The sequence below is a fragment of the Lepidochelys olivacea genome (genome assembly GCF_965140295.1).
Source record: "Lepidochelys olivacea isolate rLepOli2 genome assembly, chromosome: 9".
Lineage (NCBI taxonomy): Eukaryota > Metazoa > Chordata > Testudines > Cheloniidae > Lepidochelys > Lepidochelys olivacea.
The window spans coordinates 42,361,628-42,374,088 of NC_140419.1; the positions used below are offsets into that span (position 1 = coordinate 42,361,628).

Genomic DNA, 12,461 nt, shown 5'->3' on the forward strand with positions numbered 1-12,461 from the left:
TGCAAAACAAATAATTAATTAGTCTTTCTTTTCATTATTAGTGCAGGAAAAGAACATGAATATATCTGCTACCACCCATTTCGTATAACTCCTTACCTTATCAAAATACAAGATACTGAGAATGCAGAAGATCAGCTTTGCTGTGTGTTGCTTGCAGAAAAGGTGCACTCTGGCTATGAAGGTAATAACACTAAGATGCAGTGATTTTTTTATCTGTAAAAACCAAAAGGTCTGCTTTATTAAAATAACAAACATTCAGTTTTATGAAATTACGTGTAATTTTTTTAGGAAAAATTACTTTGTCTGGTAAGAACTGTCCTGAGGTAACTAGATCAGGGTTGCCACCCATTTTTCGTGTTATCAACATGAGTATTTAAGGGGGAAAATACTCAAACTTTTATTTGTGGGTTTTCACATCTTTTCGTGAACAGCAATATAGGGCTTTCACAGCCAAGTCATGATTATGTGTTGTTTTTTTTAAAAAATAACTATATAAATGCAGCAGTTGAGGTAATTGCTGAAGCTCATTTGGAGTCCTTAAATAGAATCCTGGCCCCACTGAAGTCAAATGGAAGTCTTGCCATTGACTTCATTAGTGTCAAGATTTCATTCTTAATATGTATCCTCAATTGCCTGCAGAGGGTTGGGATGTGGAGAGAAAGATGACATCAACATTGTTCTTGAAAAGGAACATAAACAAACAGCAGAGAAAATAATTGCAAATTGAAATATCAATTTTCTGATTATGGATAAGAGAAACTTCTTTGTACATGTTTTGCATGAGGATATATTTATTCACATGGCGTGAGATTTGTCTCCTTACAGGAGGACCACAGAGCCCTTTGTGGTAGGGAAGGCCTATAAATGCACAAGTGTGCTGATGCCCAAATAAGGATTTACTTGTACATTGGGTATGTGTAATCATAAGGCAGGTGTGCACCTAACTGAAGTTATGGCAACACTATCAGGATTCATTTTATGTTTTTTCTGAAAAACAGTATGGCAAAACATATAGGCCCACATTTTCAGTTATGTACTTTTAATTTTAATCACAATGGTCTTAAAAGCAACATCAGAATTGCAATGTGTAACTGTTAAGCTTGAGCCAAGTCATAAAACCATCCTAAAATGAAAATAGTCTTCTTGGGTAGACGTTTTCTATAGGCATGTTAAGAATCTGATTCTGCTTGTAAGAGCCATTCTGCTTGAAACAAATCACACTAGCCTCAAAGGTCAGATCCTGGTCCCTGCTGCATCTGCATTGTACCAGCACACCAACACAAAGCAGCTGGTTTAGTCAGATACTTAGACTTCCCAGTGTAGAGGGATCCCTGAGTGATGTGAAGTTAGAATATCTGCCTTTATGCTCCCTCTTGTAGTCCCTATTATGCCAGGCTTTTTGGGTCCATTTCCAGAGTGCAGCTGCAGTCTAGCAGTTCCTAGATGCCACAGTGGTCCTTTCAGGTGATTGCAAGTGGGTGAAAGTAATACTAGCTTTGGGGCTATCCTCACCTGTGTTGGGAGCCAAACCAGGCTCAGGATCAGGTCGTGGCATATTAAAGCAATGTACATTGTCTTTTGGTCTCACTACCCTCTTGGGTCCTGTGTGAGGTGAAGCTCAGCCATGCCCAAGGAGTGATCCAGAGATCAAGAAACACAACAATTTTGAGTTTGTATCTAACACATTCATCTTGGAGGTAAAATATTGCTATAAATTGTAATATATGGGTGATCAGGACTGCGCTCTGTCATTAGGAGGGTGCAAATGGATGTGAGCCAGTTAGTAACACTGAAGACGGCTGTCTGTTGAGTTAAAATTTATTCCATGCTGACAGAAAGATCCAGGTATTCTAAAGCAATGTATGCAGATGAAAAGTGCTTTCAAGCTATTTTTCTTTCTTTTTTTTTTTCCCAGCACCCAGAATTCCTCCGGATAAGAGAATTTTTACAACTACGCACACACCAAGTTGTTTGTTCCAGGATATAGATGAAAGGTGAACAACTGAAGCTATTTTTTTGTTTTTATCTGTCCTCCACAAAATATCCAATAGCTACACAGCAGTTTTAGCCCTTAACTAACTTCCCTGTTTTAGGAAACAAGCAGATATCTTACATTGCTGTCAAATATATTATTTATGTATGTGTTTTGTGACATATAAAAAAAAAGCCTGGCATACTAAGGACTACAAGAGGGTGCATAAAGGCAGATAGATATAGATACTCACTCACTCTCTCACTCTGTGTCTCATTCTTAAAATAATGAATTTAACCAAGAAAAACCAAAAATCCCTGAACTTTAACTGACCTTATATCTATTATAACGTGAATTCACAGTATGGATTTCGTTAACAGCTAATTTTTAAGTGACTTTTATTGCAGTTGAAAATGGAAAACATACCTGCCAGCTAATAAACTGCCCGCTAGTAATCAATCGCTCTACCCACCTATGCTGACGTGGGGCGATGTTGTCTCTGCAGAAGAGTGCTTTTAAAACCACAAAACTTTACATATTAAGTAAAAGGAGTCAAAGAATTAAAGTTAGAGAACATTTTAATAAATAACTGTATGCCACACGCATTCCCTGCTGGCACAGTTTCACAGTGGACACACACTATCCAATTAGATAGCAATCCATTCTCTTCTATAGTTTTACTGAGTCCTTGAGGGCAAACACTGCAGAGGAATCAAATGATTTTCCCGTGTTGCAGCATTTGTTGCAGTTGAAATTGAGATCTCTGCAGTTGTTTCTGCTGTGTCTGATTCTGAAAAACCTGCTTTGAGCCGTATGAAAAGTTGAACTGGTGAAATTTGAAGAACGTAGAATCTGCTTAGAGTAATTATCCACATTCCAGGGGTGAAGCCAAATAAGGCATCAAGCCCCCAGATTGGAGGTTGTGACTTTATCTGAAAAATATATGGCACACATGAAGCATCAGCAACTATGGTGGAGACTAGGTAAATCTCTTTACCTGGAGAGAGACTTGCATGTTTTATGTACAATATAAACTAATAACGAGACGTCCAATAACTAGGCTTAATCAATTTATTAACCAGATTATTAGAGTTTAATACAGAAAGGAAAAGTACATATATGACCAACCCCTGTGGTAAACAGCAGTTGCCGTGATCAAACTGTCTCAAAATTCTGTGCTTACTCCTTTTGTATTTATACCTACTGGGAGGCATTTCACAATTTTTTGCCCTTTTTCACTTTACCTAGTACATCTTATATATTTTCTATGGCATGTTTATTTTGATTGCATAACACCTTTCCCTTTATACTTATAGTTGCTACAATAACCACTTCCCATGTTTTAATAAATACCTTTTACTTCTAAGAACTGATTTTCCAGTACTACTGTGCAGGCAAACTGGTAGTGCATAAGAAACCAATTTACATTCCTGGTTAATAGCTCTGTTTCTGAGAGCTCAGATTTTAGATGGCTCTGTTTCTGAGAGCTCAGATTTTAGATGGCTCTGTTTCTGAGAGCTTAGGTTTAGTAAAATTTTGTCTTATATGGTAGCTGTCATTGCAACACCAGTGCTGTGGTTTCACAAGCTGTATTTATTCACTTTGTCTTTGACTGACTTAGCTGCAAAGTTTATATTGATTTCAGTTTAGGCAATAGTCCCATCTCAAAGCACTCTGGTTCTGAACTACTACTGTGAATTATTCTGAGTTTGAACTTAGTTTGGTCAGCAGTGTTAAGTGCTGTGCACAGACTTTATCACATTATGCCATAGTGGCTCTGACAAACACATAGGTCAAAGAGCTCTGATCTTTCTGCTGAGGTGGTCTGTGGGAGAAAAATCTTCCTCAGATGGGATGAGATACTTTTCCAGAGAAGCTACCTAATATAAATTTTTGGGACACAGATTGTTCAGTATTCTGGTTTGTGGATCTTATAAAATGTGAAGCATTAGCTACTTTGTGGGATTTCCATTTACTTGTTATCATCTTTAAGGTGCAGAAGTGAGTGTAATTTGACTTTATGAGCAGGTACTTGCTGGAGAGAGGGGTTTTGCTGTATCCTTTTTGGTGTTTATCACCTCAAATGTGTCTAAAGGAAATAATTTTATTTTTGAGTACTGCTTAAATGTCAATTGGCCCTCCTCTTTTCCTCAAATTCCTCCTCCGCAGGGCATGCGCTTGTTTATTTCCATTTGGACTTCTTGGATTTTTTGGCTTGGCTGCCATTTTACCTGAAGCCTGAAACACATCTATGTGTTTGCCCTTCCTAAATTTGCTAGCTCCCTGGTACCTGTGAGTATAGGTGCTGACCCCATTCTGGTTTGTGGATCTTATAAAATGTGAAGCATTAGCCACTTTTGTGGGATTTCCATTTACATGTTATCTGGAGCACCCACAGGAAAAAAAAATTAGTGAGTGCTTGGCAGCCAGCTCCCCTTCTCCCCTCCCACAAGTGTCTCTCCCCTGCTGGCAAGGAGTGGGGAGGGGGCACACCTCGGAGGAGGGGTAGGGAAGAGGCGGGGTGAGAGCTTGAGGTGTGGCCTGGGCCTGAGCGAGGGTTAAGCACTTAAAAGCGAACAACTGTGCTTGTGAGGCTAAGCCTGGGAAAAGAGCTGGACTCATGATGCCTCTTCAAGAAGAGCTTTTCCAAAAGTGCATTTCCAGGAGTTAAATTTAAAAGGAGTGGGAATGACTATAGGAAGAAGATCATCTTATTTCCTTGGCCCTGCGAACAGCACTCCCCCCTCCTTCGTGGCTGATGCTCTGAGGTCTTCCGTCCTCTTAGTCTAGTTTAACCAATGGACATTTTTGAACTGTGGTACTCCACATTGTAGAGCAGAGTAGGGCTGCTGCAGCACAATGAACTTAGGATGGTTTTAAGACTGTTACAATAAGTTCCGCAGCCCACATAGCTGATACATTTTTATTAATTTTAGGACCATTGACATTTTCCAAACTGCAAGTGAGATGAATGCTTAGGAAGACATGCATGTGTATGCAGTTTATTATCAGTCTCTCAGGAGTCAAGTAGACTATGTAAAACAATACCTCAACTTTAGAGCTTCAGTTTAAGAGTATAGAATTAAATATTTATAATAGAGATCCTGCTGTCAACTGAAAGTTGTTCATAATGTAACACTGAAAGTATGAACAGACTTGCACAAAGTAAGTAAAGCTTACATGATGACCAGTGTCTGTTTAGGGGTTGCAGAATCAGAATTTGTCTTAATTATGCAAGTAGATCTGCATATTCAATGTGCTGGGTAAAAAGTAGACCCTTCCCTGTAATTAACTGTCACTCCTACCATATGTTACAATTACATGATGCTCAATAGCCATGTTACCTTTAAATATGAACTTTAATATACTGACCAATATGTGCTTCTCTTGAGTCTAATTTAATTCCTGCATAAAATCTTTAACTCACAGTAAAGGTTGATAGTGTATAATAATCCTTTCCTACCAGTTACATAAGTGTTACAATTTAGATATTGGGGGGTGTGTGTGTGTTAGTTAATGACCAGATAAGGTATCTTCTACACATATTCTGTTTCCTTAATACTTCATACTTTCTAGTAACAATATACACATTTGAATCCAAGTAAATTTTATAATAACCTTAGCTCTTAACCATCCATTCAATTTTTAGAAATGCTGTTAATCAGCTCATGGAGGAGATATTGTATGTGGAAATAGATAATGATACTAACAGTTCTGCTATGTAGAATGTACTTGACAATACCTTATTTGTTAATATGTATCTTGAAATTCAGATTAAAAATTCTTGCCTGATGACTTCTTGCTTAATGGTAGCCAAACTTGCATGTTTCTTCATAACTAAATTAGTGGTAAGAGTTCAAGTTGCTAAGATGAGTAGGGCAGGTGTTGCACTCCAACACACCACATAAGGTAGGGTTAATTAGATTTTTTTAAAATTTTTATTTGAAAGCTAGCTGAGTGTGTCTTCCACCTGCCTACTTTCAAGAAAATGAAACCAATTTCACCCCCATCTCTTTCAACCTGGTCATGGGATATTGAAGTCTACCCAAAATGAGAAGTCATTGAGAGTAGATTGAAACCTTCATAATACACTTCCTTTCCTTTATGTGCTTGTAGCCTTAAAGTACTTTAAATATCCACATTGTAAACTGTCATAATTAGCATACTCATTTAAAATGAGCAGGCAGCTCACCTCTGAGAGGTTATCATTTCAGGCTGTCTGTAAACTCAGGAAGACATTGCTTGATCAGTTATGCTCAGGTCATGTTTTCTCTGCAGCACAACGGCTACAGACCTGTTCTTAAATGAATGCTGAGATTTGGGAATAGTTGAGGTCTGTCTGTGTGCTCCAGCCCCTATCCCAAGGAGGTGCACTTCATGCTTTTGGAAACGCTGACCGAACATGTTGGAGGGGAGTTCTCCTATGGACTGTCAGAAGTACACTGCTGAAAGCAGTGCCTGTGCTGTAATGCTTCTAGGCTCCTTGGGAGCAAGGACCATGCTTCCCTGGAGTTTGTTCTCTGCTTGTCAGGCACTTTGTCTCTGACAAAAATGCAGATGTCTGAAATCCCAGATGTCAACTCTTGATGTCTACAAAGGTAGTTGTTTTTGTATCTTGCCAATAACTTCTTATCCATCAACTTCTTTGGCATAAGTAGGAATGCTGCGAGTAGTACTAAGATGTTTTTCAAGGCACATGTGGGAATTAAGCACCTAGTTGCCAACTGTGCTTTGAAAATCTCCCTAATATGCATATTTTAACTAGTCTATAAATGAGTTTTTGTTGCATGAACGTAAAAGCTTTCTTCATTGGAACAAAGTCATTGGTAAGTTATGGTGGTCTAATAAAATTCTAGACCAGCTTCTAACATTTTAAGTCTTCCTTAATTCCTTTTAAATACCTAAACTACCAGGCTGACTATGTGGCAACTCTTCAGAAAATTAAACCTTTAATCTGTGAGGAAGAGTGGACTTCTAGTTCAGGCACCAGACTAGTTCAGGAGATCAGTTCCTGGTTTTGCCACAGACATCTGGTATGACCTCTCTGTCTCAGCTCCCAATCTGTAGATTGAGGATACAGCCCTATTTCAGAGGGGTTTTGTGAGAACAAACTCATTAATATTCATTAATGTTAGGGAGGTACTCAGATACTCTGGGGGTAGGTGCCATAGGTAAGTGCTATAAAAATTAATGCAATCTTCTCCAAAGGGTTGTCACATGTTACTATGGAACTGATATGAACGCTTCCCCAATGCAATTCCACATAACTTTTTTTTAATTTAAAAAATAAAAAGCTAAAGTTTGGAAAAGAGTTTCAAATAAAATATTTCAAAATAGGATTTTTTGTGCATTTACTCTACTTGACTGACTTTTTCTTTTTTAATTTTTTTTTTTTCAGAGCTGTACCTCTTTTGGGATACCTACCTCAGGACTTAATAGGAACCCCTGTTTTATTGCATCTTCACCCAAGTGACAGACCTCTAATGCTAGCAATTCACAAAAAAAGTATGTTATCTCTTACATTGGCAAATAGGGTAGATTAGTCTAAGAACTCTACAAAATACAAGTTAGAATTCAGAGACCTTAAAACTTTCAAGGAACTAAAGGGGAGACAAGCTGGTAGGTTGTATAGAATTAGTCAATTTTCTGATTATTTGTTTTGAAAGCAAAGAAAAACTAAACTATACATTTTTATTTGGTTTACAGCTGAACATTTAACACTAGTCAACAACAAAACAGGAGAATTATTATTAAAGTTCTTGCTCCTTAGGGTAAAATCTGACTCTTGTAGACAAAATGGCCATAATAAGTAAATATGTTAGCCATTTATCAGAAAGATAATTGTCATTTTTGAGTGATCTTTTTTTTGATTAATGAATTGACAGAAAAGAGAATACGAGCCTCTTGGTCAGTGTCAACTCTTTTTGCATAAATTTTGGAATACTTTTTCAGTTATTTTTTCTGGGGACATTTTTCTTGATGCAGTTAGTGTTGCTACGATGGCATCAAGTATTTATGTACAAAATGCATTTACAAAAATATATATATTTAGGTCTTCTATCTAGTGAATAATTTTATGTTGGAGAACAAAAATTCAGTATTGCAAATAGTCTGATTTATTTTCATTAAAATGTGTTTGTAGATGTTGGTATGGGCAAGGAATATAATTTAAACGTTTATAAATTTAAAACATGTTCAGTGAAGGTTGGTTTCCTCTGGTGGCCAAACACTTGTAATTTTTCCTTCGATGTGAAATTACCCCGAGTTTGGCTACTGGATAAACCTTATGTCTGCCATAAATATATACATATTCAATTTTTTTGTTGTTGTGAAACTATTGTAAACATTGAAGAAAAGCATATTAAATATAATTTCCACATTAAATATGGAATATAAAACTGACATTTTTTCTAAAACTTGCATTATAGTACTTCAATATGGTGGACAGCCTTTTGACTATTCACCAATCAGATTCTGCACTAGAAATGGGGAATACATAACTATGGACACCAGCTGGTCTAGTTTCATTAATCCTTGGAGCCGAAAAGTCTCATTTATAATTGGAAGACACAAAGTTAGGACGTAAGTAGACAAGTTATTAGATTCTCATATTTATTAATGAGGGTGGGGGGTTCAAGTTTGCGTAGCAGCTCTTTTTAAATTAGTGGAAGAGAGCTGTACAAAAATGACTAACTCAGACTGCTTTTTTTATCTTGGTATTTGGGTTTTGTGATTGTAAGTGTATATTATAATACATTAAATGCTTTTAACAAATTTGTAAGTGCTGCAGGTTTTTCCAATATTGTCAAGAGTTACTTCAGAATGGAGAAGCCATGTTCAGAGTAAGGTTGCACATTTTATCAGATTCAAAGTTTTTTTTAGATGCAATAGAATAGGAACAAGAGTCTATTTAATATATATGAGAGATTAAAGTTGTGTTTTACATGCATTTGGAATATTTTGGGTATGATAATTTTTACAGTGGTCCCTTAAATGAAGATGTATTTGCTGCTCCCACCTACACAGAAGATAAAATCCTTCATCCTAGCATTCAGGAAATCACAGAACAAATATACCGGCTGTTGTTACAGGTAAGGTCTGGGGTTTTATATGGTGCTGGGGTCTTGGGTACTTACATGGCCCCCATTACTGCAGTACCAAGAGTCTTTTATCTTTAATACATTCGTCTTCATAACATCCCTTTGTGGTATCCGTGTATTTACCCTATTTTACAGATGTCATTTGTTTAATTATCTAATTCTCTACTGTGTAACACGTTCCTTTACACAAATTTACAATCAAAAACTTAACGCCCTTATGATCCCATCTGCATTTTACACCAGGAATCTCACAACCTATGCCAACAAATGTACCCAGCCTTTTATTCTCCCCATTCAGTAGTTTAAATGATTACAGTTTACTTTTTAAGTACAAAAGTTATATTCCCTCCCTCCCCCGCCCCATCACCATAGCAGCGGTAACAAGAATTAATTGCATTGTAGTCCATTCTCCCAATTCAGACAAAATGGCCTGTTCAGCATCATAATGAGGAGATCAAAATAACACTTCTCTTTTGGGTGGAAAATGATCTTCCTGTATGACAAATTAGGACAGAGGTCCCCAAACTGTGGGGTGTGCCCCCTGGGGGGAGGCAGGACATGGAGGAACATTTCAGGGGCACAGCTGGGGGCTGGGCCAGCTCCCATGGGAGAGTGGGGAGGGAGCGCCACCCAACTTTGCTCCTGGTCCCCAGTCCTGCACCCTGGAACCCGGCTGCCAGCCCCAGCTCTGGGAGGGATGGGGGAGTGCAGACAAGTAAGTAGGGGCATGAGGTGAAAAGTTTGGGGATCACTGGATTCGGGCCACATAAATTCATATGCTCCACTAATGTGCTCCAAATCAAACACGTGCAGTTCCCCAAGTATCCAACAGATACTGGCACTATTCCATGCATAAGACTGTCAATCTATTACACGGGGTAGAGTTAAGGTTAATTATTTAATCTTAATGACTTTTCCAGACTGCAAGACACTTAGTTATTTAAAACTACAATTTGCTTTTAATATCCCATGATGGAGTGAGTTATAGCTTTATCCTTAATTTTTGAGGGTTTTTTGTCTGATAATGGTTAGGTTTTTAAACTGTTATAAAGTTGATTTCTTTATTTGGCTGATGGTGTTATCTTTTAAACTTCTTTATTTGGAATTTTTAGAAGCTACACAATAGTCCCACTCAGTCTAACCATAAAGACATTAATAGACAGTATTTTATCTTTATCAAAAGTGATATAGGTATATTTGACCAGGTAGAATACTGTCAGTGTTGCATTCAAAATCATGCTGTGGTTTAACTAGCTATGGTTTCTTCATTAGAAGTCAAATATACTATCCTTATTAAAGTATATTTCAAACGACCCCAACCCTGCAATGAACTTTGCTTTGTCCAGAGTCCTATTGACTACTTTGGGTGTATCCCTGTCTGGGGTCTTAAGAAAGCATGCAGCTATAGTATCTTGCTAGTTTTTCTCATTCTGAATTATCAGTATGTGCTTAACTTTTGTTAAAGTTGATGGCTAATATTTGCAGCCTGTACACAACAGTGGATCTAGTGGCTATGGAAGCTTGGGTAGTAATGGATCACATGAGCATTTAATGAGTGTAGCATCATCCAGTGACAGCAATGGGAACAGCAATGAGGAAACGCTAAAGGACAAGCATGTAAGTTTTAAATTTTATTTTTTAAATGAAGTCTTTTTGGTACAAAACTTGCTATAACTGAAAATGATTTTTACTGTTACTGTGGTTTCAAATTCTGGGCTAGGACCGAGGCTATTGCTGCATTGTGGCTCTGGCCAGGTCCCTCCAGCAGAAATGTTGGGGAGATGGTTGGTCCTGGTTTGAGAGGAATTCCTATCCAGGACCAAAAACAGTGGTGGATTAGCCAATGGGGCCTGTGCCCACGGACCGTGGAAAAATGGGCGCCAACCTGTTCCATCTGCCCTCCCGGCGCTCCTACTGGGGAGCAGAGTTGGGGCACAGGGGCTTGCCCCACTCTGCCCGCCTGGTGCTCCTGCCAGGGAGTCAGGGAAGCCCCTGACCCTGCTCCCTGACAGGAGCACCGGGCAGGCAGAGGAAGCCCCCATACCCTCACCCCATTTCCCCAGCAGGAGTAGGGAGGAGACAGGGGCCTGCAGGTGGAAGGAGTGGAGCAGGGCCCTACTTGCTCTGGCCCAGGGCCCCACAAAAGCTTAATCCGCCTCTAAGCGGGGACGTAGCTTTATTAGTTTTGCACAACATTTTTTTTCCTTAATTTTGTAAGGGAAGAGCTAGTTGGGTGGCTTATCTGTTTATAGATGGAAGAAATGAGGGGGAGGAAATCTTTGTATTTGTCTTCTTCCTGTGAGGATTGTGAGACATTCTACAGAAGAGCAGTGAACTTGTATCATGTGTGGATGGCCTAAATTGAGGAAATAACCCCCACTGCATTGCAAGTGTGAGACAGTTGTCTAGGAGTGGAGTAGTTTGGCTCTTTTGAATGATTGTCCATATGGTTTCCACTCATGTACATGGGGAAAAGATTCTTTTTGAATAGCAGTGTCCTTTGAGGCTGTGCCTGGGCCTTGAGATTGGGTTCGTTTGCCAACAAGAAAGACTGATGACACTGCCCTATCCCTAGTTAGAGCCTAGCAAATAGTTGGTGGATTTTTGGGTTTTTTTTTTTAGTTCAGGGGTTGAATCAAAAAAAGTATGAAAACAACTCATTTCAGTTCAAACTAAAACTGAATTTTTAGTTTTTCTTGCCAAAATAACAAAACCAAACCCCTTTGTTTTGGGTTGAGTGCAGCATTTTTGTTCAGTCTGAAATTTTTTTATCATTTTAATTTTTCATTTTGGGTTGTTTTTGGATACTTTTACCTATAGATCTTTTTATTAGCTAAATTTCATAATGAACTGATATTTTGAAATGACAAGTTGAAATGTGGTGTTTGACCTTTTTGACTCTTCCATTTTTGGTTGAAACTATTCACTGAATTGGACCTGAATTCACAAATAGTTTTGATGCCCTCCCACCCCCCCCAAAAGAGGAATGGTCCTGGGCCTTTTTGCTGGCCAGGGCAGACGATGTTTTTGGTGCCCACCCGGAGAAACTGAGCCAAAAAATCCAGCTCTCTGACTGGTACAGAGTCCTTTGGAAGATGATGCCCAGGGCGACTGCTCTGGTTGCCTGGACCTAGAAGCATTTTTTGGGCAATTTAGCATTCACTGAAAAATTTTGCCCAGCTCTAGTATTTGTGTGTTTTTTGCGTTGGGCTGGCATTCAAATCTGGACTGCAGAAGTTTGCAGATTCTTCTGAAAAATATTTTAAAAATTTATTTAATATAACTTCTTAGTGATACTGCTGTTGTGTTACAACTCCTGTGGGCTTTCGAGTATGTCATTGTCTTTGTTTTCTACCGATCAGTACGAATATTGTGTGCAGGAAAAAGTA

The 12,461-nt window shown here is 38.5% G+C and overlaps 1 protein-coding gene across 8 annotated transcripts in view; it reads left to right on the forward strand.

Annotated features, from left to right (window-relative positions):
• PER2 (period circadian regulator 2) overlaps positions 1-12,461 on the forward strand; it is a 72,555-nt gene that overhangs the window by 34,229 nt on the left and 25,865 nt on the right. For all 8 annotated transcript variants that reach the window (XM_084638716.1, XM_084638714.1, XM_084638715.1 and 5 more), the window contains 6 exons: positions 42-181; positions 1,916-1,994; positions 7,371-7,477; positions 8,401-8,554; positions 8,955-9,063; positions 10,558-10,689. In XM_084638716.1, coding sequence (XP_084494842.1) covers positions 42-181; positions 1,916-1,994; positions 7,371-7,477; positions 8,401-8,554; positions 8,955-9,063; positions 10,558-10,689 — 721 coding nt within the window. The remainder of the gene's footprint in view (positions 1-41; positions 182-1,915; positions 1,995-7,370; positions 7,478-8,400; positions 8,555-8,954; positions 9,064-10,557; positions 10,690-12,461) is intronic.